The following is a 24082-nucleotide window of genomic DNA, read 5'->3' as shown; positions in this document are numbered from 1 at the left end:
CATGTATATCTGACAGTGAAAGTTAACATTTAGCACTGACAGAAGATTATACTGCCATTTACAAATAGAAAAGGACAAAAAATAGATTTGACAGAACAAATCAACTCCTCCCCATATTTCAAGTATTCCTGAAAACTCTACATATGTCCTTTGACACATGGCTTGCTTTGGTTGCAAGCTGCACCTTTAGTCAGCTTTCTGTTCATACACTTGAAGATGACTACTCTTGACTGGACCTTCTATTGGAGACTGACCCCGTGCAGACAATACAAACCAATCCTTTGCCCTAATGGGGTTACACCACCCCCTTCCTATGTGCTTTGGAAAGATCAGGAACGCGCCACTCCTGCGCCTTCATAAGAAGATTGTACACCACTTTAACACACCTTTAAACTCCAAACTAGCGCTCTGATTTCTTTGTTTACTTGGTAGTATAACGAATAAGTGCATGCAGGCAGATAGGAAGCCTTACAGACTTATTACTGGTCACTTTTTTTTCTTTTTTTTTTTTTTTCTTTTTTTTTAATAAATAGATTCCACTCCCAGGGCGAATGACTGCTTAGCTGTCAATAAATATATGCATGCTTTTGGATTGTCTGCATGTCAGAAATATTTGCAGGACACGTAGAGTTAATTATGTTAGTATGTGGCCCTATGATGTGCAAGAAGTAGTGGCACGCCCTTGAGCTCTGATGTTTACCCTGGTATTTGGCATAGTTTTTCCTTCCTTAGCCACTGCCAATAGATCATAAAAAGCCAGATGCTGCTGTTTGCCTTATGCACAACAAAACCCCTGGTGCTGCCGGCAAATCACTCACAAAGCAGCTATGGATACAAAGAGCTACTGAACACCACTTCATTTGCTGAGCAAGACCAGAACATTACTGCCCAAACAATTCAATACACATTTCTAAATCCCCATTGATGAAACGGCAAAGATGGCAAGAAGCAAAATTTATTTTAGTTTAGGTTACTAGCAGTAAGATATCACTATTTGCCATATTCTCTATTCCTAACAGACTTCACTGTTGAAATCTTAAGCACGGATGTCAGGAGGCTTCCTCATTTAAATGCAATGCAGTTATTCTGCCCAGTTTAACCAACTGTCACTTCATCAAGCAGGCAGAACTTGATCCTCAACTATTATATGCTTCAAACACTTGCAGCTCTATACACATCATCAGTCCAGCCAAACTAAACCATTTGTGTGCCCACCTGCTGTAGATCTGCAAAAGTTATTGCATTTTGATGGTATTTTTCACATTGGAATATAGAAATGCATATTTTATTTTAAGATGAAATTAATTCTATGACTTCAGCACTCTATTTAGCCCTAATAAAGGCTAGCAGATAGCATGAACTCAAGCTTTAAGGGAAAAGATCTAGAATAAGCCAAAATAAGAAGCTGAGCCTGTGCAGCGCCTCTGTCTACTCACATCCTTTCTTTTACCTGGAATGGCCGAAAATTTCAATTTTTTGTTTAAGCTGAAGCAGATAATTAAAATCAGGGCAGAGAACATGAAAGCTGTCCAAAAGCATCCACCATCATCTTCCCAATATGTTTCTTCCTTGTATTAATATGAAGTACATGCAAATGCTTATTTTGCAAGAACAAAACTGGCAAGGAGTACTCATCTCCGAAGACGATTTCCCCGGCTGTCTGCACTGTAGGACTCACCACAGTACTCTGTCTCTCTTCACTGCTACAATCCTGAGAAATACTGCAGGTAGGGTGATCAGAAAGAGGTCTAAAGGAGAACACCTATGCCGGCTTTGACTAGAAAAGCCATTCCCTAAACACTTGAGTGATGTGCTCTCCTGTTAATTCTGCTTGAACAGAAAGGGCACTCAAGACGAATTTTCTGTAGGTTTGGGTACCAGATGGGAAGAAAGGAAAAAGGGAGAGTATTACTCATATGAGGTAAGAGTTTACATTACCCACACCTTTTCCACTAGGACTCAAAAAGGAGATGAGGATCCAGTCAGTAATAATTATTTCCTTTCTAGACAAATCGATATTTCAGAGAGCATGGCAAAAGCAGTGTCATCAGAAGCATCTTATGACACTCATTTGTATTTTTTCATTCTTGACTTCGAGTTCTCTGTTTCAGGCAATTCCAAGACCAGCTACATAAGGTCTCCTTGGTTCACAAGTATTCATGGTTGGCAAGTATTATTCACTAGGATTTTTTTTTGAGTTTGTTTCCAATGTCTTATGTTTTTTAAATTTGCATTTTGTAAATGCGAGGGTCCAACTGCTCTCTTCACTTCTTTAACAAGCCTCTCTCATCCATGACAACAGTGAATATTTAATGGAAATCTAAATGTTATTCTAATCAAAATGATACAGTCGAAGTTTTTGATGCAAGACAATAGCCAAACAATACAGTTCTTAATACTATGCCACTTTGCTAATTTTCAGGATCCTATCAAGAGATACAGTACTCTAGCAGTCTCCAACCTAATTGTTCCAGATAACCTTCCTGAGATATGTAGCAAACCAGTAATTCAGAGGCACCTAAGAACTCAGTTAAAGTAAATACCTGAAGTAGGAAGACAGTACATATCCAGTTCCCTGTAGGAACAGGTTTAACACAGCGACTTGTGCTAATAGACTCAATGAGATAACTTGCTGCATTTGTGAAGGTTGAGATACTGCTTTTTAAAAAATAGGGTTCTAGAAAACCCAACAGAAGGGAAAAAGCAGGACAAAGATGACATGTCTAGTCTACACAGCGAGTCTTTGTATTTTTGAATAAATTTAATGCCTTAAAGCCATGGTGGTTGTTAGCACGTATCCTGAGGCTGCAGCTTACAAGCATCAAAGGCCAACCTCACCTGATGCTTGCCCGGCTCTATGCCCTCCAAAATAGTCTTCTTTAAGTCCTCCTGCTTGTCCTGCGGAAGGAAAAAGAAGAACTCACGGCTCTTGTTCTACAAATAAATGTTGTTCTTGGCCATGAAGACCTGGAATGTGAACTTAAATGGATCAAATCCACCAGATGAAAACTCTGTTTTGCTGGAATTAGGCAAACAAGCACAAAGGTAAGACCAAGCAATGCAGCTCTTGTCAGTTAAGACTCCTACCACAAGCCATTCAGATTCACAAAGAGATCATACACAGCATCTTGTTAAATACAAGATGATTTTTTTTTTCTTCACTACTGGCAAAAGAGAGGATTTCATTGTACTTACACCATCCAGAGACTACAACACAACATCCAAAAGGTGTTAACTACAAAAATTAGCTTCACATGCCCTACAACCTTTTGTTTTATTTGTAGAAGCCTGAGGACCAAGTCTAAAAAGACCTGAAAATGCCAACCTACCCCTGATGGTTCAAGAAACAATATGGAAAAACATGACAGCTTCTCAGATCCCTCACTGTACCGACAACATAGCTATCTCCAGCAAGGTTTCATTCAAATCCATAAAGTATTGGCTACTTTTGTGGATGTTTAAATGCTGCCTTATGCACACTGCATCAAACGGGATGTGAGTTTATGATTCAGGAGCCACATTAGTGTGAGGGATGTTACCAGCTGAAGGCAAAGCAATGACGCCTGCAATGACAAAAACATGTGTCTGTAAAAATATTTTGTCTTAGGGGAAGAATCAAGAGGTAGTTTAGCATGCCTGTATTTTATTTATTTTTTTGGCAACTGGAGTTATGTGGATGACAGGTAGCCAGTTTTAGTCTTTTAAGGAAAGCCACGCGTGGAATTTTAACAAGTATAAAGATCTTTGGGGAGAGCCTGACAGTGTAAAATGAGAACACCACAAGGATGAAGCTGCCTTCAGGGGTTCTCTTCCACCTCTCAAATTCAGCATAAAAGCATCCATACATCTTATAGTAGAGGGGTAAACTCCATCACTAGATCAACTCTCCTGTGCAGCAGAGCCTCACGTACAGTTGCAAGGCAGCCCAGATTAGAAAATCCCAATTTAAAACTCTTTTTTGTACTTGCTAGCTAGAAAAAGCTGGAATCTTCTTGCTGTCCCAAAAAGAAAAATCTCTCTTGTTTTCAGCTACACTGAAACAGGCAAAGATGCAACCACTTTATCAAGAACAGTCTCACTTTCAAAAAGGAGACTGGTATCTCCAGTGTGCAGCACTTCATCCAGGTCTGATTCTACATTAAAAGGAAACAGGCATTCAAATAGGGACTTTTAGTTTATAGGAAAATATACAGCTTAAAAGCAGGATATTACCTCTCATTCAGTATCATCAATACTCTTTGTGAGCTCTACAGTCATTAACCTAGTTGCTGTGGGAACATACATGCGCCACGCATGTCCTACCTTACACAAGCTTCGAGATGACGCTAACTGCTAGCACAGACATACAAAAGAAGGAAAAAAAAAAGAAAAAAAAAGAAAAACAAGAACTCTTATAGGAAAAACAAAAGTCTTCTCTCACCTTTGAGGTCAGACAAATCCTTGGCACACAGGTAGGTAACTATTGCTGAAGTGCCGGTTACTTTTTCCTGAAGCTATTAAACCATACCATAAAATGCTTTTATCAAATCATATTTCAGAGTTCTAAGCTCCACGATTTTACTCCTATTAATCACAAAATCTAAAGTAGGTATTTTGTCCCCATAAAGAAGTTTGTAAACAAGTAAAATTTACGTTTGGTCCAGTGGCAAGAGCTCAGACTAAGCCCCGAAAGTCTCTAGCGCTGCAGGCTATAAAGGAACTAGAATGCAACTAAGGCACAGATGGGATCACAGGCTGAAGTCTTCAGATGTGCCTCATATTAAGTCATTCATATACTTGGCAAAAGCAAGCCGATTTCAAAATGCATACGTTAACAAGGAAAGGTGTAGGACTGCCAAGCTAGTTTTGCTACAGATTTTGACAGGCCAACTTTGTCCCTGTAAAGACATGCAAAAGACAGATCCCTTAAAGAAGGGCATCAGAAAAGCATCAGAATAACTGGTAACAAGCCAGACTTCATAAATAATTAGTCACAAGGAGATACAAACTCATCAAAAAACCATACATGATTGAGCAGCTCTCCAGCACACAGAAACAGATGAGCATGTACTCTGACACTGTTCATTTCTAGTATAACTTGCCACTGCAGAGTTTTAAGGAAAAATTAACCACAAACCAAAGAAAGTGCATCTCAGCCATCATTTTATTTAGTTTCCTGGTTCTTGTAAAGCCACAATCCTTAATGAATCTAACAGAGCTCTCAGGATCTTCACTGCTTCTTGAACTGAATTACATATTTGATATCTAGGCCAGAGGATGAGTCCCTGAAAAGCAGGAGTTCCCATTTTCTACTTGCAAGAATAACAGCCTTTTTGTACTGAGATGTGGTGCTAATAATCACTCCCAGTTCAGACAAAACTCTACCAGGGACTAGAATCACTTATAGAACAGTTCGGGTTGGAAGGGACCTTAAAGATTATTGAGTTCCAACCCCCCTGCCATGGACAGGGACACCCCCCCCCAGCCCAGGGTGCTCCCAGCCCCGTCCAACCCGGCCTTGAACACCTCCAGGGATGGGGCAGCCACAGCTTCTCTGGGCAACCTGCACCAGGGGCTCACCGCCCACACAGTGAAAAATTTCTTCCTAATATCTAATCTACATCTCCCTTCTTTCAGTGTAAAAACGTTCCCCCTCGTCCTATTGCTCCAGTCCCTGATCAAGAGTCCCTCCCCAGCTTTCCTGTAGCCCCTTTAGGGACTGGAAGGGTCTATAAGGTCTCCCCAGAGCCTTCTCTTCTCTAGACTGAACAACCCTGATACACAAAATAAAGTAATACAATACAAGTCACTTTCACCACCTGAGGATGGATTGCCCAGCCTTTCTCCAGCAGTGATAGCAGATCCCTGCCCATCAGCCAACCCCTGTTTATATACTGAGTATGACATCTATGGTATGGAAAATTCCTTTCACCAGCTTGTTTTGTCTATGTGCCCTCTCAGCTTCTATGGGAAGCTGAAGAAGTTCTTGACTGATGTCAACAGCACCCAGCAACAACTAAAATAATATGCACTATCAGCATCATTGTCATACCAATCCCAAAACACAGCAGCTTCTAGAAAGTTAACTCTATCCCAGCTGAAACCAGGACAGAAGCCAAGAAAGATTTGAGGTCTTAAAGTAGATTATATGCTTTCCAAGTCATGGAATCAAGGCTCGAATTGGGAAGAAATGGTAGAACTGATCACAACAGATCTTGACAGCCAGTGTTTATTGTTCTTTTAACTCAAGAGCATTTCAGGAAGAAAAATCAACTTTCATTCCTCAATCTAGAATCAGGGAGAAGAAAAATCCTCAAAAACTATGCTCCTTGCCTTCCTGGTCTGGAAAAAAACAAAACAGAACATGCAGGTGGCTAACAGAACAACAAAGAAACAGCAGCAAAATCCAGCAGAGGCTACATCTCTACAGACAAATGAAACTGGGGCAGGAGACAAGCTCAGGCATGAGATCACTGGCCACTTGCACTGCTGATTCCTTTGTGCTGGCCCTGTCAAGAACCACAGGGAGCAGGTCACCATGGACTGTTCCCAACAGGCATCCTGGAGAATGTGCCATCAAGCTAATCTCCACCTATCTCAGGGGACCTGAACCCTCAAGCACCCCTTCAAGACCTCATCCCACAACCCAGGGGTGTCCAACAGACTATCCCAGTACGGCACCATGCAAACATCACTCCTTTGGGCTGCATCGCACCCACTGACACGCGTACAGACACAGGGGCACGGCCCCAGGCTCAACGACCCGACAGGCCCAGGGCTGCACAGCACAGGTGCGTTCAGCACAGGCAATCAGAGAACAGCCCTCAGCCCTGTTGTATTTAACTAAGATACAGTCAGTATTTTCCTCAAAAAGGACCACTCCACAAAAGGATAAGATGGGACCCTCCACAACTGGGTAAGGGCCACAAAGATGATGAGAGGGCTGGAGCACTCCTCCTATGAGGACAGGCTGAGAGAGTTGGGATTATTCAGCCTGGAGAAGAGAAGGCTCCGGGGCAGGCCTTACAGACCCTTCCAGTACCTAAAGGAGGCCTACAAGAAAGCTGGACAGGGTCTTTTTACAAGGCCATGTAGTGACAGGACAAGGGGTAATGGCTTCAAACTGGAAGAGGGGAGATTTAGACTAGATATTAGGAAGAATTTTTTCACTGTGAGGGTGGTGAGCCCCTGGCGCAGGTTGCCCAGAGAAGCTGTGGCTGCCCCATCCCTGGAGGTGTTCAAGGCCAGGTTGAACAGGGCTTGGAGCAACCTGGGCTGGGGGGAGGTGTCCTTTTCCATGGCATGGGGGTTGGAACTCAATGATCTTTAAGGTCCCATCCAACCCAACCCATTCTAAGATTCTAAGATGTCCAGCTCCTCAGTGATTGTTATATAAACCTCAGGTATGAAGAAGGTTTCTGGAAAACAATGAAACATCAGTGGAAGCAATCCCAGGGAAGACTGAAGTTTCAGGACAAAAAAGGAAAGAAGGAAAACCAACTGGAGATGTACTTTCTGAACACCAGAAGGAGAGCAAAATGAACTAGACAAACGAAGACAGATCGACCAGGGGTCTAAGTCCAGATCTGCATTCAATTCCCTATTCTACCACAGACTTCCTGGGACAACTTGATGAAGTCATCTAACCTCATTTAAATTACTAATGAAAATTGAAATCTAGAAGAATAGTCTCCCATGGTACTGCCAAAGAAGCTTTTTCGTACTCTAGCAATAACACACTTCAGAAACCTTCCTCAGAACAATTAGAAAGATAGCAGCTTCAAAACAGCTTACAACTTCGAATAAAGGAAAGCAACACAGAGGTTTGAAAGGCAACTGCTCCAAAACTGAGGCACCTGCCATAAGCATCACTGCAGTTTTGCAGGTGTTTCCCCATTTACTTACAACCAGAATTCAAAACTGGTAGATTTATACGGCAGGTCTCCCTTTCATGTGCAGTCTTCCTTTGCTTCCTTGCTATAATTTTTCTTGGCAGCTCCCCATTTGGATTGGCAATACAAGAAAATGCAGTAAAATAAAACTTAACTTTAGAAAGGCATGAGATTTTTCCTAAAAATACTGATCAGAACTAGATGCAAAAGGTCACGAACACTGCTCACCTTACTGAAGAGAGGAAAAAATAAAAATGACACAACTTATTAATTTTAAGTGACATTCAATCAGCAACCCTTGCACGTTTTTAAAAGCTTATGCACAGCAATTTGAATTGGTTTTGTTTCAGTCTTTGCTCCTCACTACTTCATGGACTATACCTTCTTATAACCAAGTACTTCAATAGTGTTGTTTTTTTTAAATACACAATAGAACCCCCAAAACCTATCCTGCTTCTACTAAAGTGGCTGATGTTTGGTACCCAACACTGACTTAAGCAAAGTGCAGCAGTGTGCCAAAAAAAAAAAAAAAAAAACACCGCCCCGCCCTTAACATGACCTTCCTCCCTGGTAAGAACACATGAAGCAGAACTTTACTGCAAAAGAATTAATAAGGCCTGATAAAAAGGTATATTCATAAAGCAGAGTAGAAGTATTATTAATTCAGAATTACAGCATTATTTTATTTATATTTATTTATTTATATTTTATTTATATTTGAAAATATAAACTTAAAAAAATGAAATACTTCATTTAAGACTGAAATTTAAGTCACTTCATTAGGATGTTGATTTATCACGTTTAATGATACTGTTCTGCCACTCTTATCATTTAAAAGGAACAAAAAAAAACCCTAAAATATCCAACCAAAACCCCAATCCCCTCTCCAAACCAAAAAAACCCTATACAAGCAGAGTGTGTGGAAAAAGAAAGCAGAATAGTGGGAGAAAGCACAAAAACGCAACCAAAAGAACAACCTTCCCTGCTTATGCCTTATTAGACACCAGGCTCCTAAACTCCTTTGGAAGATCAACATATCAATTGCTTTTTACTGCTTAAAAGCCAAACAAACATTATATCCCTGTAGCTGATGAAAAAGCAGTTTTAGGGCTCCAGCTACATAATATGAAAAGTCAAGACAATTACATAAGCAACCTAGTTGTGATTAAATGCATTACAGAAAATAAACACTGTGAAAGCAATATGCTAAAACCAGGAGTTACAAGAAAGAAGAGAGTTCTGGAACAAAGGAAAAAAAATGTTATGCTGGTCATTTAAAAGGCATCGCTTAGTTTGGGGGTTCTTTGTGTTGTGGTTTTTAAAAGTTAGAGAGACTTACAGTGTTCAGAAACTAACACTAAAATAGAGAAGCAGTAGCTCCTAATACTAAAACATTTTAAATTCAGAGCAGCAGAGCAAGTAAACTCTAATCCACAAGAGTTTGGAAACAGTACAGCAGCATAATGAATAAAGACAACACAAATATATCCTGCTAAACAATTAAACTTATGGATTATACTGAAATGAAGATAATCAATTGCCACAAGCATAAGCTATAGCTAAAACTTTTCACTTAGCAGCTGAAAGATTACCTAATAAGAACTTTTATTTTTTTAGACCAAACAAAATATGCAGGCTTTTTAAAAAGTTTCTTTCGTGCTTCTTTTCACACCCATATATAAATCACAATTGCTGAAATCGTCCTCCTGCTCTATAAGCATATAAGCTTTGGCATAGAGTGTATAACCAAAGGACTTTCCCCACAAGACGCAGCAGAAGCCTTACCAAATCAGCACCAGCTTGAAGCAACACGTCTGCAACATCAGTGTGTCCATTTTCACAGGCATAGGTCAAAGCTGTATCTCCTGTCGCTGTGGTAGCATGAACATTAGCTCCTAGAAACACAACATTAGTTTTTTCTTATTGGACATCTCCTTATCAACTATTTCACATCAGATAAACACAAAAATCAAGGCACTTTATCTGGGACAACAGCTATATCCTACTGACAACAGCTTCCACAGCCCAAGGGCATGGCTCTCACGGTAAAAATTGTGCTCGTAGTAAAAATACTCCGAGGAAAGGGGATAAGCCAAGGCTTGGAAAAAGCATGACTGGCAGTCCAAGCACTTAAAACTATATGCTCACTTATTCCTAAATTCCTTCTACAGCAAAGAAGATTTCAGTTGTTACAACAAATAAAAGTGAATCCAGACAGTTGTCTAGACTATCCATTTGACAGAGAGCTGCATGCCCCGGAAAATCAGACAAAATGCATTAATACTAATTCAATAACAGGACCATACACTTCTACAAATCTCATTTCTTCCCTGCTCTTTAAAATAATTTACTTTAAAATACTTCAAAATAATTTGACTAGCTTCATATATTCCGCCTTCATGAAAACTCTGCATCATTCTTGCTATGTAATACATCATTCTTCAAAAAAGATGCCAATGCGATTAGCCATTTTCTTATTTTCAAGGTGTGAGATATATTTAGAGACTCCCTGATGCCAAAACAAGGCTCCTCAATTAACTTTCTACATTATCAGAAGCGAAGTGCAAGCAGCGTTCCAAGTGAGCTGGTGATGGGTGTCACACGCGGGTATCGCTGCACAGAGAGACACAGTTGTTACTGTCCCTCGATGAGCAGGGAGCGTTACTTTCTAGAATTACAAATCCAGACAATTTTATGCTTATTCTTAGGGAAGAGCAAGCAAATAAATCACCTCCCATAACAAGGAAGATTTCCAAAATGCAGCTCCTTTTTATTGATTTACTATTTTAAGCCCTGTTAACACACTTTAGTTCTACCAACTTTAAACTAACAGACAAACTTTGAAGTGACATTTCCCCCCAACTCCAGCAAGATTTAATTTTTACTGCTGTACAGTGTAATAGTAAAACTCATTCACAGAAATTCAGCGCATTCCAGAATCGGTCCTGCACACTTTCCCAGGGCACAATTCCCAAAGTACTGGTTATTCAGGGAGGCTGACTGCAGATAATCAGGCTTAGTCAATATATAAAAACAAGCATTATCTGTATTAACATTTTGTCCTAAATGCAGTTAACTGGAAACAATGTTCCTAATGAACAATGATATTTTTTACATATGCAACAGAATCCAGTGCTCCATGAGACAGTACCAAACAATATTAAGGTGCAATATATGCTTTTTTCTTCCTGCTAAGGTATCTGAGAATATAGTTTCTTGTAACAACACTGCAACCATCAAGCCCTGGTATCTTTTAAATCATACAGAACACCGAGTCTATAGTATCTGTGGGCTAGATCGTTTGCACTGTACACATACCTGCTGCCAGCAAGTATTTCACCAGTTCAAGATGCCCCTCTTGAGCAGCTTCCATCAAAGGTGTTGAGCAACCAAGTTCTATATCAGCTCCTGCCTTAATAAGGAAGTCAGCTACTTCAGAAAACCCTCCACAACATGCCAGAGTAAGAGCTGTTTCCTGTGTTTCTTCTGTCTGTGCATTTATATTTGCCCCTAGGAAACAAAACAGATGTTATTTTAACTGACCGGACACAGGGTAGAAAGGTGAATGCTTATCACCTCCACAGTTTGGGTGTTTTAGCTTTGCTCTGTAGTTACACCCACGAACAGCAACAGCCACACGCTACATGAGAGGGATTTGCACAGAATACCTAATGGCAAACGGTCAACACTGCATTCTTCATAACAAAAGCTCGAGAAACCAACAATGATCTCACCTTGTGCCAACAGCAAGGCTACCATCTCTTCATGGCCTTCCCGGGCAGCTTCCATGAGAGGAGTATAACCTTCATCATTAACTTCCTCCAGGTTAGCTCCCCTTTCGATCAGAAGAGCTGCTAACTCCACATGTCCACCACAAGCAGCCAGAGTGAGTGGAGATTCAAACGAATCTGCAGGCATATTCACTTGAGCACCACTGTCTAAAAGCAAACGTGCCACTTCCACGTGTCCATCCTACAAAACAAAGATGAACATAAAAATCAGGAACAGTTGGAAGCCCCTCGATGCTGTTGCTGCAATCACTATCATACTAGGTCTGAAAATTATTCTAAAAAAGATAGGGTCTTTTTATTTATGATGGCTCAATTTATAGGCATAGGTAATACCTGGATGAAACTCACATTTAGATTTCTGCCTACATCTAAGTTAGGCTTAAACACATGAGGGAAAAAGAGCTAGAAGTATTTAAAAGATAGGTGGACGTGGTACTTAGGGACACGGTTTAGTGGTGGTTTTGGCAGTGTTAGGTTGATGGTTGAACTTGAGGATCTTCAAGGCCCCTTCCAACCTAGAAAATTCTATGATTCTATATGTGTTGTTTGGTGGTTGTTTTTTTTCCTTCTTTCCCAGGGGAGGAGGGAAATATCCAGGAAAATAACTGGGAAACAAAAGTAACAGAGATAGCAAACAAGTACCGTAAGTAAAACCCACCCCGCAACTAAACCCCAAAACAATTACTGAAAAAAAGATTTTGTTTTTCTTTGTAGTTGATTCATGGCTTCTACAGAAAAAAAGCTCCAACTGGCAGTTTCTAGATCCTGGAAAAGATACCTACAGAGAAACTGAAGCAGGTTACAATGAGGTAGGTTACAGGAGAAGGGAAGTCTCAAATAACTCTTAAAGGAGAATCCAAAGTGCCTTGGGGTGAAGCAATCTGCCATAGAGAGAATAGAATGCAGATTGCCACAGCAGTCTGAGCCCTAACCAATCAAAGCATGTAAAGGCAGCTGTCAGCTTTTCAAAAAACTATCACTGAACTCCTCAAAGTTACTTGAAATAGACCAAGTACCAAAACCCCCTGTGTTGTAGTTTAACCCCAGCCGGCAACTCAGCAACACCAGTCACTTGCTCATTCCTCCTAATGGGAGGGGGGAGAGTAAAAGTGAGAAAACTCATGGGTTGAGACAAAGACAGTTTAATAAGTAAAGCAAAAGCCACGCACACAAGCAAGGGAAAACAAGGAATACAGTCACTGCTTCCCATCACAGGCAGGTGCTCAGCCATCCCAGGAAGGCAGGGCTCCATCATGCATAACAGTGACCTTGGAAAGACAAATGCCATCACTCCCAACATCTCCCACTTCCTTCTTCTTCCCCAGCTTTATATACTGAGTACGACGCCATATGAGATGGAAAATCCCTGTGGTCAGTTGGGGACAGCTGTCCCGGCTGTGTTCCCTCACAGCTTCTAGTGCACCCCCAGCCCATGGCTGGCGGGGCAGGTAAGGAGCAGAAAGGCCTTGAGACTGTGGGAGCCCTGCTCAGCTCAGTAATGAAAACATCCCTGAATTATCACCACTGTTTGCAGCCCAAATCCAAAACATAGCCCCATACCAGCTACTGTGAAGAAAATTAACTCTACTCCAGCCAAAACAAGCACACCATGTTTCACCCAAAGTGTGGTTTCCAGAGAGCCACGATACCTCTGAAAAGGGGAAAGCATAAAGAAGTTTTGGCCTTACAAAAGAAGAAACAGTCACATGGTTTTTTCCACATAACTTCAGAAACTGGGACCCGAATGCGTGGAACAATTTGGAGTGGAGATCTTGGAAAATTGAAACAGATTACAAACTACACCTATCAAAGTTGGAAGGTTTGAGCCACACAGAGAGTGCTCAGTGAAATACGGAAGGTCTGAGGGTACCTGATCTGGGGACATTTCACACTAGACCTTTCTTCAGCATGGACAATGAACAGGGTAACAAGGATAGAAAGGGAACTCCAAGTATAAGACTTGAAGCATGCTCTTTGTGTTTCTCAGTGGAAAGAAAACTACTTGCTGTCTTGTGTATTGCAGGTGCGCAGGCATTAGGTGCATCACCTTGGTCACTCTGTTTGCCATCCAAAGAAACACGGGGTTCTTCCAGGAGTAAACTGACACCCAGCTTTGATGATTGAGAGCCCTGTGTCCTGACACAGTGGTTCTCCTGGAATTTGACAGTTAAGCTGGATTAATTCTTTAAACTAGCCCCGACACATGCTGATAGATTTTGCTAGAGAACCAAAGAATACTTCTTCCTGAGGAAGACGTAAAAAGGGGCAATTTCAGTGGCAAATAGCAGATGTTTTTATGTTGTGTCCTTGGAAGGAAATCTAAATAAAACTGGGCAACACTAAATGGCAAAAAAAAAATTGACATTAGATGACCTCTCTGCCCGAGGTTCAAGCCAGAGCTGCCTAGGCTAGGGCAGTGATACCTAGGGGTGGTTTATAAAGTTATAAAGCTAAGAATTCCACTAATTCCCCAAATTAAAGAACTTTTTATGTACTAAGAACAGCACCCTCAAGCAAACTACCAGTCCCCCATTCTGATCTCACCAGAATTGTCAGCCAGTAACTCAAACAGCTAACACAGAGCAGACAAGGAGGTAAGGGGGATATCAAACACGCAACTCCTGTCAACAATTGTCTTAAGCTGACTATGAAGCAGGCAGTACGTAGCCTGAGATTGACAGCAATCAATTCTGTAAATTAAATCAGGCTGTTGTTCTCAGAGAAGCTGACTAAAAACCAACAACCTCATCTGACTAAAGGCATTGTCCTAGGTGTGGCATTCCGTCTTGACCAAAGCATACTAAAACTCAGAGACACTTACAAAATAACTGGTGGTCAGAGACCAGATATCTCAGCTTCCTGTATTTGCAGCATTCAGTAGTTGGAAAACAGTGAAGACTGGGAAAAGTCATGATAATTTGGCAGAATGGTTCCCTTCTGCAAGGGTGCAGCCGAAAGATAACAAGGAACGAATTCCATCATTTGAGTTGGAGTTGTGACTTCAAAGGATCAATTTCCTCTCTGTTGCTTTTAAAGGTCAATACATACCCTGTAATGCAAACTAATCTGAAACATCCAAGAGCTACAAACGTGCAGGTAACCCACACAACTTTATCTTGCCCAAGCAAGACACTTCACAGACTCCAAGTCAACCCAGTGTTCAGAGTTTACCACCACAGAACAGCAGGCTGATTAAAACATTTAGTTTGCAGCCATGCCGAAAACTCCTTTAGGTGACAGCCACTGCAACTGTATCCTTCTGAATTTCTTATTGGCACCAGGATCTCATACAGGGAAGACTATTCAAGGATACTATTACCATCTCACTATTGGAAGACTTCAGCACAGCTTGAGACATTATAATCTGACCTTGATCACTTGCATCATCACCCCACAACTGCACTAAAAGAACACTTGATCCTCCAGCTCTCAGAAGACTGGAGGAACATTGCAGCCTGGCTTCTAAGGATTATAGGCTACTGGTAGCAAATTAAGTTTTCCCCTGTTCGCTGTGCTTCCTATGAAAACAAGGTCCCCGTTCTTTCTTCCAAGAAGTTCCCCAGCTTGAAGAATAGATAAAAGGTCACCTAAGGTCTGGACAAAAATGGTTGCAGATATGCTTTGACACAATAGAACCTTTTATTTAAATGAAGCTGTTGGAAAGGGAAGGTTTTCCTCAATGGCTGCTTTGAAATTATATGAGTTGCCCAAAAACTAAGAACTAAACTACTTTTGACCTACTGCTTCCCCCCCCCCCAAAAGAAAAACCTCAGAGCACCATTTACAGAAACCTAGAAGAGAACAAACCATCTCTACATGCAAAACACTTCCTGCAGTGGTGAAAGGACCCGTGTGTAATGCATTAGTCATCCAGCTCAGTGCACTGCCGGGAGGCTTGCACCGTGGTGATCTGAGAGACCTTATTGATAGAGATAAAGGTGGACTCTTACACTGCAAAAGAAACAGTGACTTGGGCTCAACCTACTACTTTACTGCACTGCAGATCAGTTATCCCTAACAATTCACATAGGCAGCATTTAAAAAAAACACATCACACTCAAAAATTAGAATAATTTTTCCCTATGACCAATTAGACTGAGAAGGTGGCCACCTGTGGTAACTACAGTAAAGGCTTTCTTACAATAAAAACTAACACACGCTCACTTGCAGACCCAAACCAGCTTGTTAACAAAGGCTCACTTTATTTTATTATCTCTTTTATTCTTCTCATTGAAAAGGGAGCAATACAAATAAAGGCTATTTACCATGCAGGCCTCCATTAGTGCTGTGTGCATCTCATCTGTTTTATGTTCTTGATCAGCTCCAGCTTCAAGCAAAAAACGAACCATATCTAAATGGCCTTCAAATGAAACAGATCAAAATAAATAAATATTTAATATTGTAAACTTTTAGAGGTACAGACAATACACAATGAAATCATTTAGACATCCATAGTTTCTTAGAGAACTAAAGAATTTATTTTATTTTTTTTTTTACAAGTTTAATTCACAAACCTGCTTTTTTTAAAGTACTCCAAAAAATACCGATGCAAAACAGACAGCCAGACTTTAGACAGTCTTTCCCAAAAATACTGCTCAACTATGAGATGGAAACAGACCTCTCTCATTCAAGTTTATACAACAGGAACTTTTCCTTGTGACTTCAAGATCTAACAGACTGCTTATTCCTTATTCAACTCTATACTGACATAACATTTAAGTGTTCCAAGGCAGCATACACTTGGTGGGGATTACCTTTTAGCGATAGGTTCATGTAGATCTGAACTTAAGCTTTTCAATCATAGCATTCACAGACATATTTCTGAGAACTAAGATACAAGCATTATGTCATATTATGTTATCTGACACTATTTTTATAAGCTTCTACTGAACTTTACCAATACTTGTTTTCAATTCTATTATGGCTTCTGTCATTTTAGAACTTACCCTCTCAATGAGCACCCTCCTCCAAGACAAGACTTCATTTTACATAAACAGAGAGGAAAACGAGGTAGTTCAACCAGCTTTTGCCAAAAATAATACAGGACGTCTCTAGTCAATGAAGTCCTTACATTACATCACTCTATTAAAGTTTTAGGAAAAGTATCCAGTAATAACAATAGGATTTTCACCCCATCAGGTATTCCGGGAAAATTCATTCTAACTTCACATTTTCCTATCAACTAACAGAGATGTTTTCAGAACTTGCAGATAGTTAGTGAGGGGAATCTGAATGAAACAGGGAATGCAGTAGTGGGGGAAGAGGAGAGTGGTGGTGTGTCAAAGCACAAGTTTGGACGCAGCCAGTCACAAGTTTTCATCCGCAACATGTCAAATACATGTCCACCACATTTGGACGCAAGTAGACAGGCTTACTACCACTACACCATGGATGAGCATTTCCTGACATCGAGTTTAAAACCAAAACCCAGTATTCCAAAACTCTTAAGAAAACTATTCAAAGTATGGCTGGAAGTCTTAGTTAGATAAATCCTAGCAAATCAATTGCAACAAAAATACAAAACGAGGCAAGAGACAATACCTTTATAGCATGCAAGTGTAAGTGCACTTTCTTTGAACTCGTTGGAGTGAGTGTTGATTCCTGCACCATATTCCAGCAATACTCTTGCAACCTCAACATGACCTGCACTGGCTGCTTCCATTAAGGGGGTATGCCCATTCTCATTGTGGTCTTCTATATTAGCACCAGCTTTCAATAGCACCTTCACTATGTCAACAAAGCCCCCAGCACAAGCGTAAGTGAGAGCCGTGTTCCCTGCAGGGAAGAAGAAGTTTACATGAAAGCCCTTTCCATCACCCAACTCCTAATACAGGAAAGGAAATTAGTTTTAACAGCTCTGAACAAAACCAAGTACATCACTAGCAGCACAGCAATGTTACGCCAGCCAATAATTTCAGGCTGGGTATAAAATCCCAACACAACTGTAATGTGAAAGAGTTTTAATACTAAGCCAGTATTACGAACAAGTATTTTTTCTTTGATTATTATGTTTCCTACTTTAGCACACAAAAGATCAATGAGTAATTTTTACACTCATTGTTGAGTTTGGGCGGGGGGGGAGGCATGTTTGGGTTTTTTTGCCTAAGACTGTATCCTGTAATCACCTTGAAAAACTTTCACTGCCTGGCTGAAAATAAATTTGTAATTTAAAACTCTGGCACTGTAAGTGACAGAATCACATAAGTCTCATGTTTTAAATGCTACAGTAAATTTTAAGGTAAGGTCTGCTTAATATGGCTCATCATCACCATAAAAATAACATTTCCTAGTTCAGACAGACGACTTCTAGAATTTAAACTTTGTTCAAATTTTATCTTAATATTAGGAGAACCCAATTGCAGATTAATACTCTCAGCAAGGTTAGTTAAGCTGTGGTCAAGCATCAGCAACACAGACAACATTCAATGCTCAAAGAATTGTACCTCCTCTTTGGTAAAAAGCAATAGACTGAAATAACGGGTCTCGACCAGTTTGGGATTATATAGATGAGAAAAACTAAACTTTGTGTATTTTTCTGGTCATCTAGCACCACAGTGGTTTTCACAGGAACAGTGCTTTCCATTACAGTTGATACTAAAAACAATCTTTAATATTTGATCGTTAACTATTCTTAATAGTTCCTGTTATGTTTTCTTGTGAATGAAACTGTCATATAAAACCACAGATCTTCAGAACAGCTGCACGCCTTATGTGCCAGTCTTACTAATTCCTCGTGTTCCTGCTTCCCAGTTACCTGTTGAAGACTGCGCGTTGACATCTGCACAATGAACAAGGAGAAGTTTAACAATATCTACATAGCCTCCACTGGCAGCTGCCATTAAGGGAGTTATGTCTCCTTTATTCCCTCGATCTTCAACGTTTGCATGCATTGCTAGTAGCACCTAGAGAGAAAAAGTTCACTTTAATGAATAAATTTTAACACCAACATTTCGTTTTTAGTTCAGCGGGGCTTGTGAGAATGATTCCCCAGCCTGCTGTGACGTCCCCTTGCAGTAGTACCCCCAGTGGTGAAACACAATGGCACTCCCCAGCACCATTTATCATTGCTATCTGCACTGCGTTCTGCTTCAGGAAATGCTGGGTTCCTACAGTTGTTCATATCTGCTAAAATTATCATTAAGTTACAGTGCAATACTGACATTTTCAAAAGTCACAGGGCAATTCATTGAACAGAATGACAGCAGAGAAACTGTAAACTTTCATTAATGACCACAGCACACGTCAGGCCAAGCTTACAGGTAAACAGTTTTCTCCCTGGACTCTTGCCTGGCACCAAAACATAAAGCTGGCCACTTTCTGAGAACTATCACCTAAACATCTTCAAAGCAGCACAAATTCTGCCCTTAGATACACAAGTATAAAAGCCAAAAAATAACACAAATCGATGCACTGTTGATACAGATGTGATTAAAAAAGGGCTGAGTGACTGAGACATGAGTTTTTAGAAGGTAACCACTTGTAGTGTTTGATTTTGCTGCTATTTTAGATCCTATTGCAATGTATTCTTGGCAGAACAGCTTGACTACATCTAGAACAATGCCAGAAGAGTAGATACATCATAAAACATAAGATGCATCCCTCAGACAAGTCCCTTAAACCTAAAGGCATATATGACGGCCTTTTCCATTAAAAAGACAAACAATAACTGGAATCCCACAATATATTAACAGATATTCTGTTTAGATTATAAAAAAATGTTATAATCAGAACAGCTAAAATGTTTACCTATCAAAGAAGCCCATTAGACAACGCTTCACAAAGGTTTAGTTGCAATTACATTTGTTACTTACTTGTGCCAATTCGTAATATCCTGCTGAACAGGCCAAGCAAAGGAGACTCTCCCCTTCTTCAGTATGTTCATTCACGCTTCTTCCTTCATCCAACAGCTTCCGGACAGCATTTACATCCCCGTCTGAGCATGCTTCTGCCAAACTGCGACTGGAAAATCAGTTACCACAGAACAAGCTCAAAATAAATCTGCAATAGATGGGTAGCTTTCCTATGCAAGGAAGAAGTCTTTAAGTAAAGACTCATGACATCAATCCTAAGCCTTACTAGAAAAGATACCTTATGCTTTTTTTTTTAAGAAAATGCATACACATTATTTCCATAGTGAAACAGAGATAAAAGACCTGGCTTATGTCTAAATTAGCAACTGATGCAGGCAAGAGCTAACTCACACAAGCTCTCATATATACTAGATGTGGAGAAGAGTGTTCAAAACTACATAGTTTCTGGTGTTTGCAAGATACAGAAGTAAATCTCACTGATGCTATTCACACTTTGGTGGAATGCCAGATGCACAGAGGCTATGACCACAACAAACTGCTGATGACAGGTATCAAGGTAAATTTCTAGTAGAGATAGAGCCAAAAAGTGAACAGCCTAATATCACAGAGACCACTAATACCGAATACTGCAAACTCTTGACCATTGTCTCTGCTGTAGTGGGACTGTCTCCTTCTCTGCACTAACCCAAAGCTTTTTTCTTTTAATTGAAAACACCAGTTTCTTAATTTAAGCAGCCATTTCAAAGAAAAATCCTTACCTTAACTAAATGACATCTTAAAGGAAGAAAAGAGAGGAGCCTTACAGAAGTTTATTATGTTTCCTGTCAGGCACTGTTAAAAGCATATCACAGAAGTTTTCAGATGGATAAAATAAGCAATTGAAATGCACATTTTTTAAACTGCAACACTACCACAAATCCTACATGGAACACTACTAACTCATACTTTAAAAAAAAAAAGCCATGAGAGGTAATTACAAGCTAAGAATTAGAAGGAAAAGACAACACAAATCCTGAGTTCTTGGCACCTAAAAGCTCAGAAGTCTATAATCACTACTTTAACCATCATTAACCTCTGGAGTACAGACAACAGCTATTTCCCCTGAGACCTACAACAGTACACTAAACAAATCTTGAGAAAGCTGAGCTGAGCTTCAGTTTATTTCAGACCAAGTCACCTGTCCTTTAAATCTTTTTCTGTAAAAAAAAAAAAAAAAAAAACCAGTCTTAACAGCAAAGATAACTGTTACAGCACTGCTAAAAAGAAGTGTAAACAGAGCAAGTCATGCTCAGTACCAACTCAGTTACACTTCTCCAACTGATGATATAATTTTATTTAGAAAATATATGCAAGGAATCATGGTCCCTCAGCCACTGGGAACCAAACCATAGTTAATGCCCTGGTGGGAGGGGGAAGGGAGGAAGAGCATTCTGTTAGAAACAGTAGTGGACTGAGTGTGATGCATTCCTATCAGTATATTTTATTTGCAAGATACGGAAGCTTGTTATTTAAAACAAAAAGTAGTTATGCTCAGATTCATTAAAAACCTCAAACATCTACTCTTCTTCTGTAAAAGACAGAAGTTCAGTCAAGAAATTCACTCACAGTGAAGAAGATATCCATTTGAGCACAGAGTTCCCTCAGGAAAGCACACAAGTTTCAATTTTCAATTGTTCAAAGACTGCAATGGTTGAACCATGTTAAGCCCCTACTTTAAAAGGGGCTCATTTACCATATACCCCAAAATGAAATAAACTGTGCTAGCAGCTGCTAGATAAGAGCTGAGATCTGACCTGACCAGTATCTGATCGCTTACATTTGCATTGTAATCACTACCTATTTTAACAAAATAACTGACATCTTGGTAAAGTTTATTATTTGGCCGCATAGTCAAGTCCATGTACTGAAGCAATGGGATCCCAGTAAAAGGCTGCAGGACACTATCACACCTGCCACGTTCTCCTAGGACGCGACGCAGTAAGGGATGGCTGTGTGCTCATGGCACAAGCAGTCAGGCACACAGCTCTGCTGCAACCCACACCTCACCTGGCATTTACGGCTCAGGTTCCCACCTTCAGCTGGGAGGAAAGGGTGGGGATGCATGCACTTTTTGCACACACATAGTCTAGCCTTTAGAAATGGGGGCCACCCAACACTATAACCTGCGAGACAAATCCTGAAACAGATCCATCACCCTTAGATGACCTTAAGCCACCTCATATAATACACGACTACTGAAAAACCAAATACACCCTGGGAAAAACCTATTAAAACAAGTAGTTGATTCTAGTTGACCCAGGCACCTCAAGAGGTCTTCCAGTTTGCTCCCTGCTCAGGTTCCCTTTGAGGTACTTCCAAGACAATTTGTAAAAGTGACAGGAAAGACACTGGGATGCTCTTCCAAATGAAGCACAGGATGCTGTTGACCTTTGCTCCAAGGGTGTATTGCTGGCTCATGTTCCACTTGTTGTCCACATGGAACTCAGGTCTTTTTCTCCAAAGTTGATTTCCAGCCATTCAGCCCTCTCCATCCGTACTGATGTACAGAGACATTCCTCCCCAGGTGCAAGACTTTGCATTTCCCTTTGTTAAATTTCATGAGATTCGTGCTGGCCCCTTTCTCCAGCTTGACAAGGTCCCGCTGAATGGCAGCACAATCATCTGGTCTATCAACCACTCCTTTCAGTTTTGTATCATCTGCAAACTTGCTGAGGATGCACTCTGGACCATCACGTGGTTCACTGAGGAAGATGTTAAACAGTACTAGCCCTAATACCATCCCCTGGAGTATATCACTAGCAACTTGCCTTCACCTGGACTTTGTGATACCAACAACGATACCAACAACTCTGAGCCTAGTACTTTGGACAGTCTTCAATCCACCTCACTGTCCCCCTATCTGGTTCGTACTTCTTCAGCTTGTCCCACAGGATGCTGTGGGATACAGTGTGAAAGACTCGCTAAAGTCAAGATCAACAGCACCCTCTCACCTGCTCTCCCCCTCATCTACCAATGTAGCCATCTCAGGGTAGAAGGCTATCGAGTCAGGCTTGGTCTCCCCTCTGTGAAACCATGCTGACTACTTCCCTTCATCACTTTGTACTTACTGTGTTAGGAAATGGCTTCCAGGAAGATTTGCTCCACCACCTTTTTTTAGGGACTGAGGTGAGGCTGACCTGCCTGTAAGTCCCTTCGATCATCTTTCTTGCCCTTCTTGAGGACAGGGGTGACATCGGCTTTCTTCCAGTCCTCAGGAACTTTTCTCATTCCCTGTGACCTTTCAAATAAATTGAGACTGGCCTCGCAGTGACATCAGCCAGCTCCTTCAGTACATATGGGTGCATCCTATCAGGCCCCACAAACTCGTCTGCTGGACTATGTCCAATCTGTTTAAATGCTCCCTGACCTGATACCAACCAAGGGCAAGCCCTCCCTGTTCCAGACCTTCCGGCTCATTTCAGGAGCTTGGGATTCCCTGAAGCAAACCTCACCAGCAAAGCCCAAGCCAAAGGCAGCACTCATTACCTCTTCTTCTTCTTCTTCTTCTTCTTCTTCTTCTTCTGTGTCCCCCGTCACTAGGTTCCCTGCCATATTCTGAGGCAGGCCCACACCTTCCCTCATCTTCCTTTTGCAGCTGGTATACTCACACTAACGTATCTTGTTTGCCTATCATGCCTTTTGCCAGATTCTGTGGGCTCTGGCTTGTGGGCTCTGGCTTTCCTAATCACGTCTCTATATGCTTGGACATTGTCTCTATATTCCCTGTGGGCCACCTGGCCTGCTTTCACCTCTTGTATGCTTCCGTTTTATATTCAAGCATGCTTCCCCAGCATATGTTTATCTCCCCACGTTTTGATCCACAAGTAATTTCTCTAGCTTCAGTTCGGAAATGAAACTGTATTTGTTCTATCTTTGTATTTACATTTTGAGCAATGACTCAAGACTACTGCCCTTACTGTAAGCACTTTGTTTTGCAAATCCCAAATCTGAACTTCAAGAGGACATCCATACAAAAGGAAACTTAAGACTTTCAATTTTTTATCTTAGATCTGAAGTTCAACAGTATATGCAGTCACACCATCCCAACAGTTTAAGAACTATTCGCATCACTTGTCACAGTAGAAAGTATTTCAGGCCCCCTAAAGATGGTTTGAAATTACCAATGTAGAAGAAAGCTTTTGACAACATAGGACAAATCCTCAGTTCTATCATCATGAGAATTAAATGCTATCCTCATTAATTATCAGTTACAAAAAGTTATCATATAATACAGTTTCATTTTCCCCTAAGTTCCTGAGCAAGATCCCAGGGCAAATACCTGCCCTGTAAGTATTGGTATTCTCTTCCAACTTCTACAATGAACTACAATCATTAGTTTCCAACCAAGTATGCTGAGGCAGTAATTACAGAGCTATCACAGCTAAGAATTTAATCAGTTTTTGAAAAAGAAATCAACTGTCTACTACAGAGAAAGAGCAGCAGGTTAGAAAGTAACATTTTTTGTACTTTTCTCTTACACTTTGAAGCCAATAATCCAACGGGACGGTAGTTACACCTTCTGATTCAATAACTTTGCTTCTGCTGGTAGCAGAGGACCTAGTACCAACTA

General features: G+C 40.7%; 1 protein-coding gene across 3 annotated transcripts in view; it reads right to left on the bottom strand.

Annotated features, from left to right (window-relative positions):
• ANKHD1 (ankyrin repeat and KH domain containing 1) overlaps nucleotides 1–24082 on the bottom strand; it is a gene marked incomplete at its 3' end in the record, with an annotated part of 130738 nt that overhangs the window by 53263 nt on the left and 53393 nt on the right. The window contains exons 4-11 of one of the 3 annotated variants that reach the window (XM_082490157.1): nucleotides 19474–19621; nucleotides 18417–18564; nucleotides 17204–17437; nucleotides 15928–16022; nucleotides 11606–11843; nucleotides 11190–11381; nucleotides 9657–9766; nucleotides 2839–2898 (exon numbers count right to left, since the gene is read on the bottom strand). In XM_082490157.1, the coding sequence (XP_082346283.1) occupies nucleotides 2839–2898; nucleotides 9657–9766; nucleotides 11190–11381; nucleotides 11606–11843; nucleotides 15928–16022; nucleotides 17204–17437; nucleotides 18417–18564; nucleotides 19474–19621 (1225 nt within the window). Of the gene's footprint in view, nucleotides 1–2821; nucleotides 2899–9656; nucleotides 9767–11189; nucleotides 11382–11605; nucleotides 11844–15927; nucleotides 16023–17203; nucleotides 17438–18416; nucleotides 18565–19473; nucleotides 19622–24082 lie in introns of those variants that run through there. The other 2 variants (XM_082490158.1, XM_082490159.1) reach the window with 2 other exon arrangements.

Source organism: Vanellus vanellus, assembly GCF_965231255.1.
Source record: "Vanellus vanellus genome assembly, chromosome: 13".
Taxonomy (NCBI): Eukaryota; Metazoa; Chordata; class Aves; order Charadriiformes; family Charadriidae; genus Vanellus; species Vanellus vanellus.
This window is presented reverse-complemented; position numbering and strand designations above follow the sequence as displayed.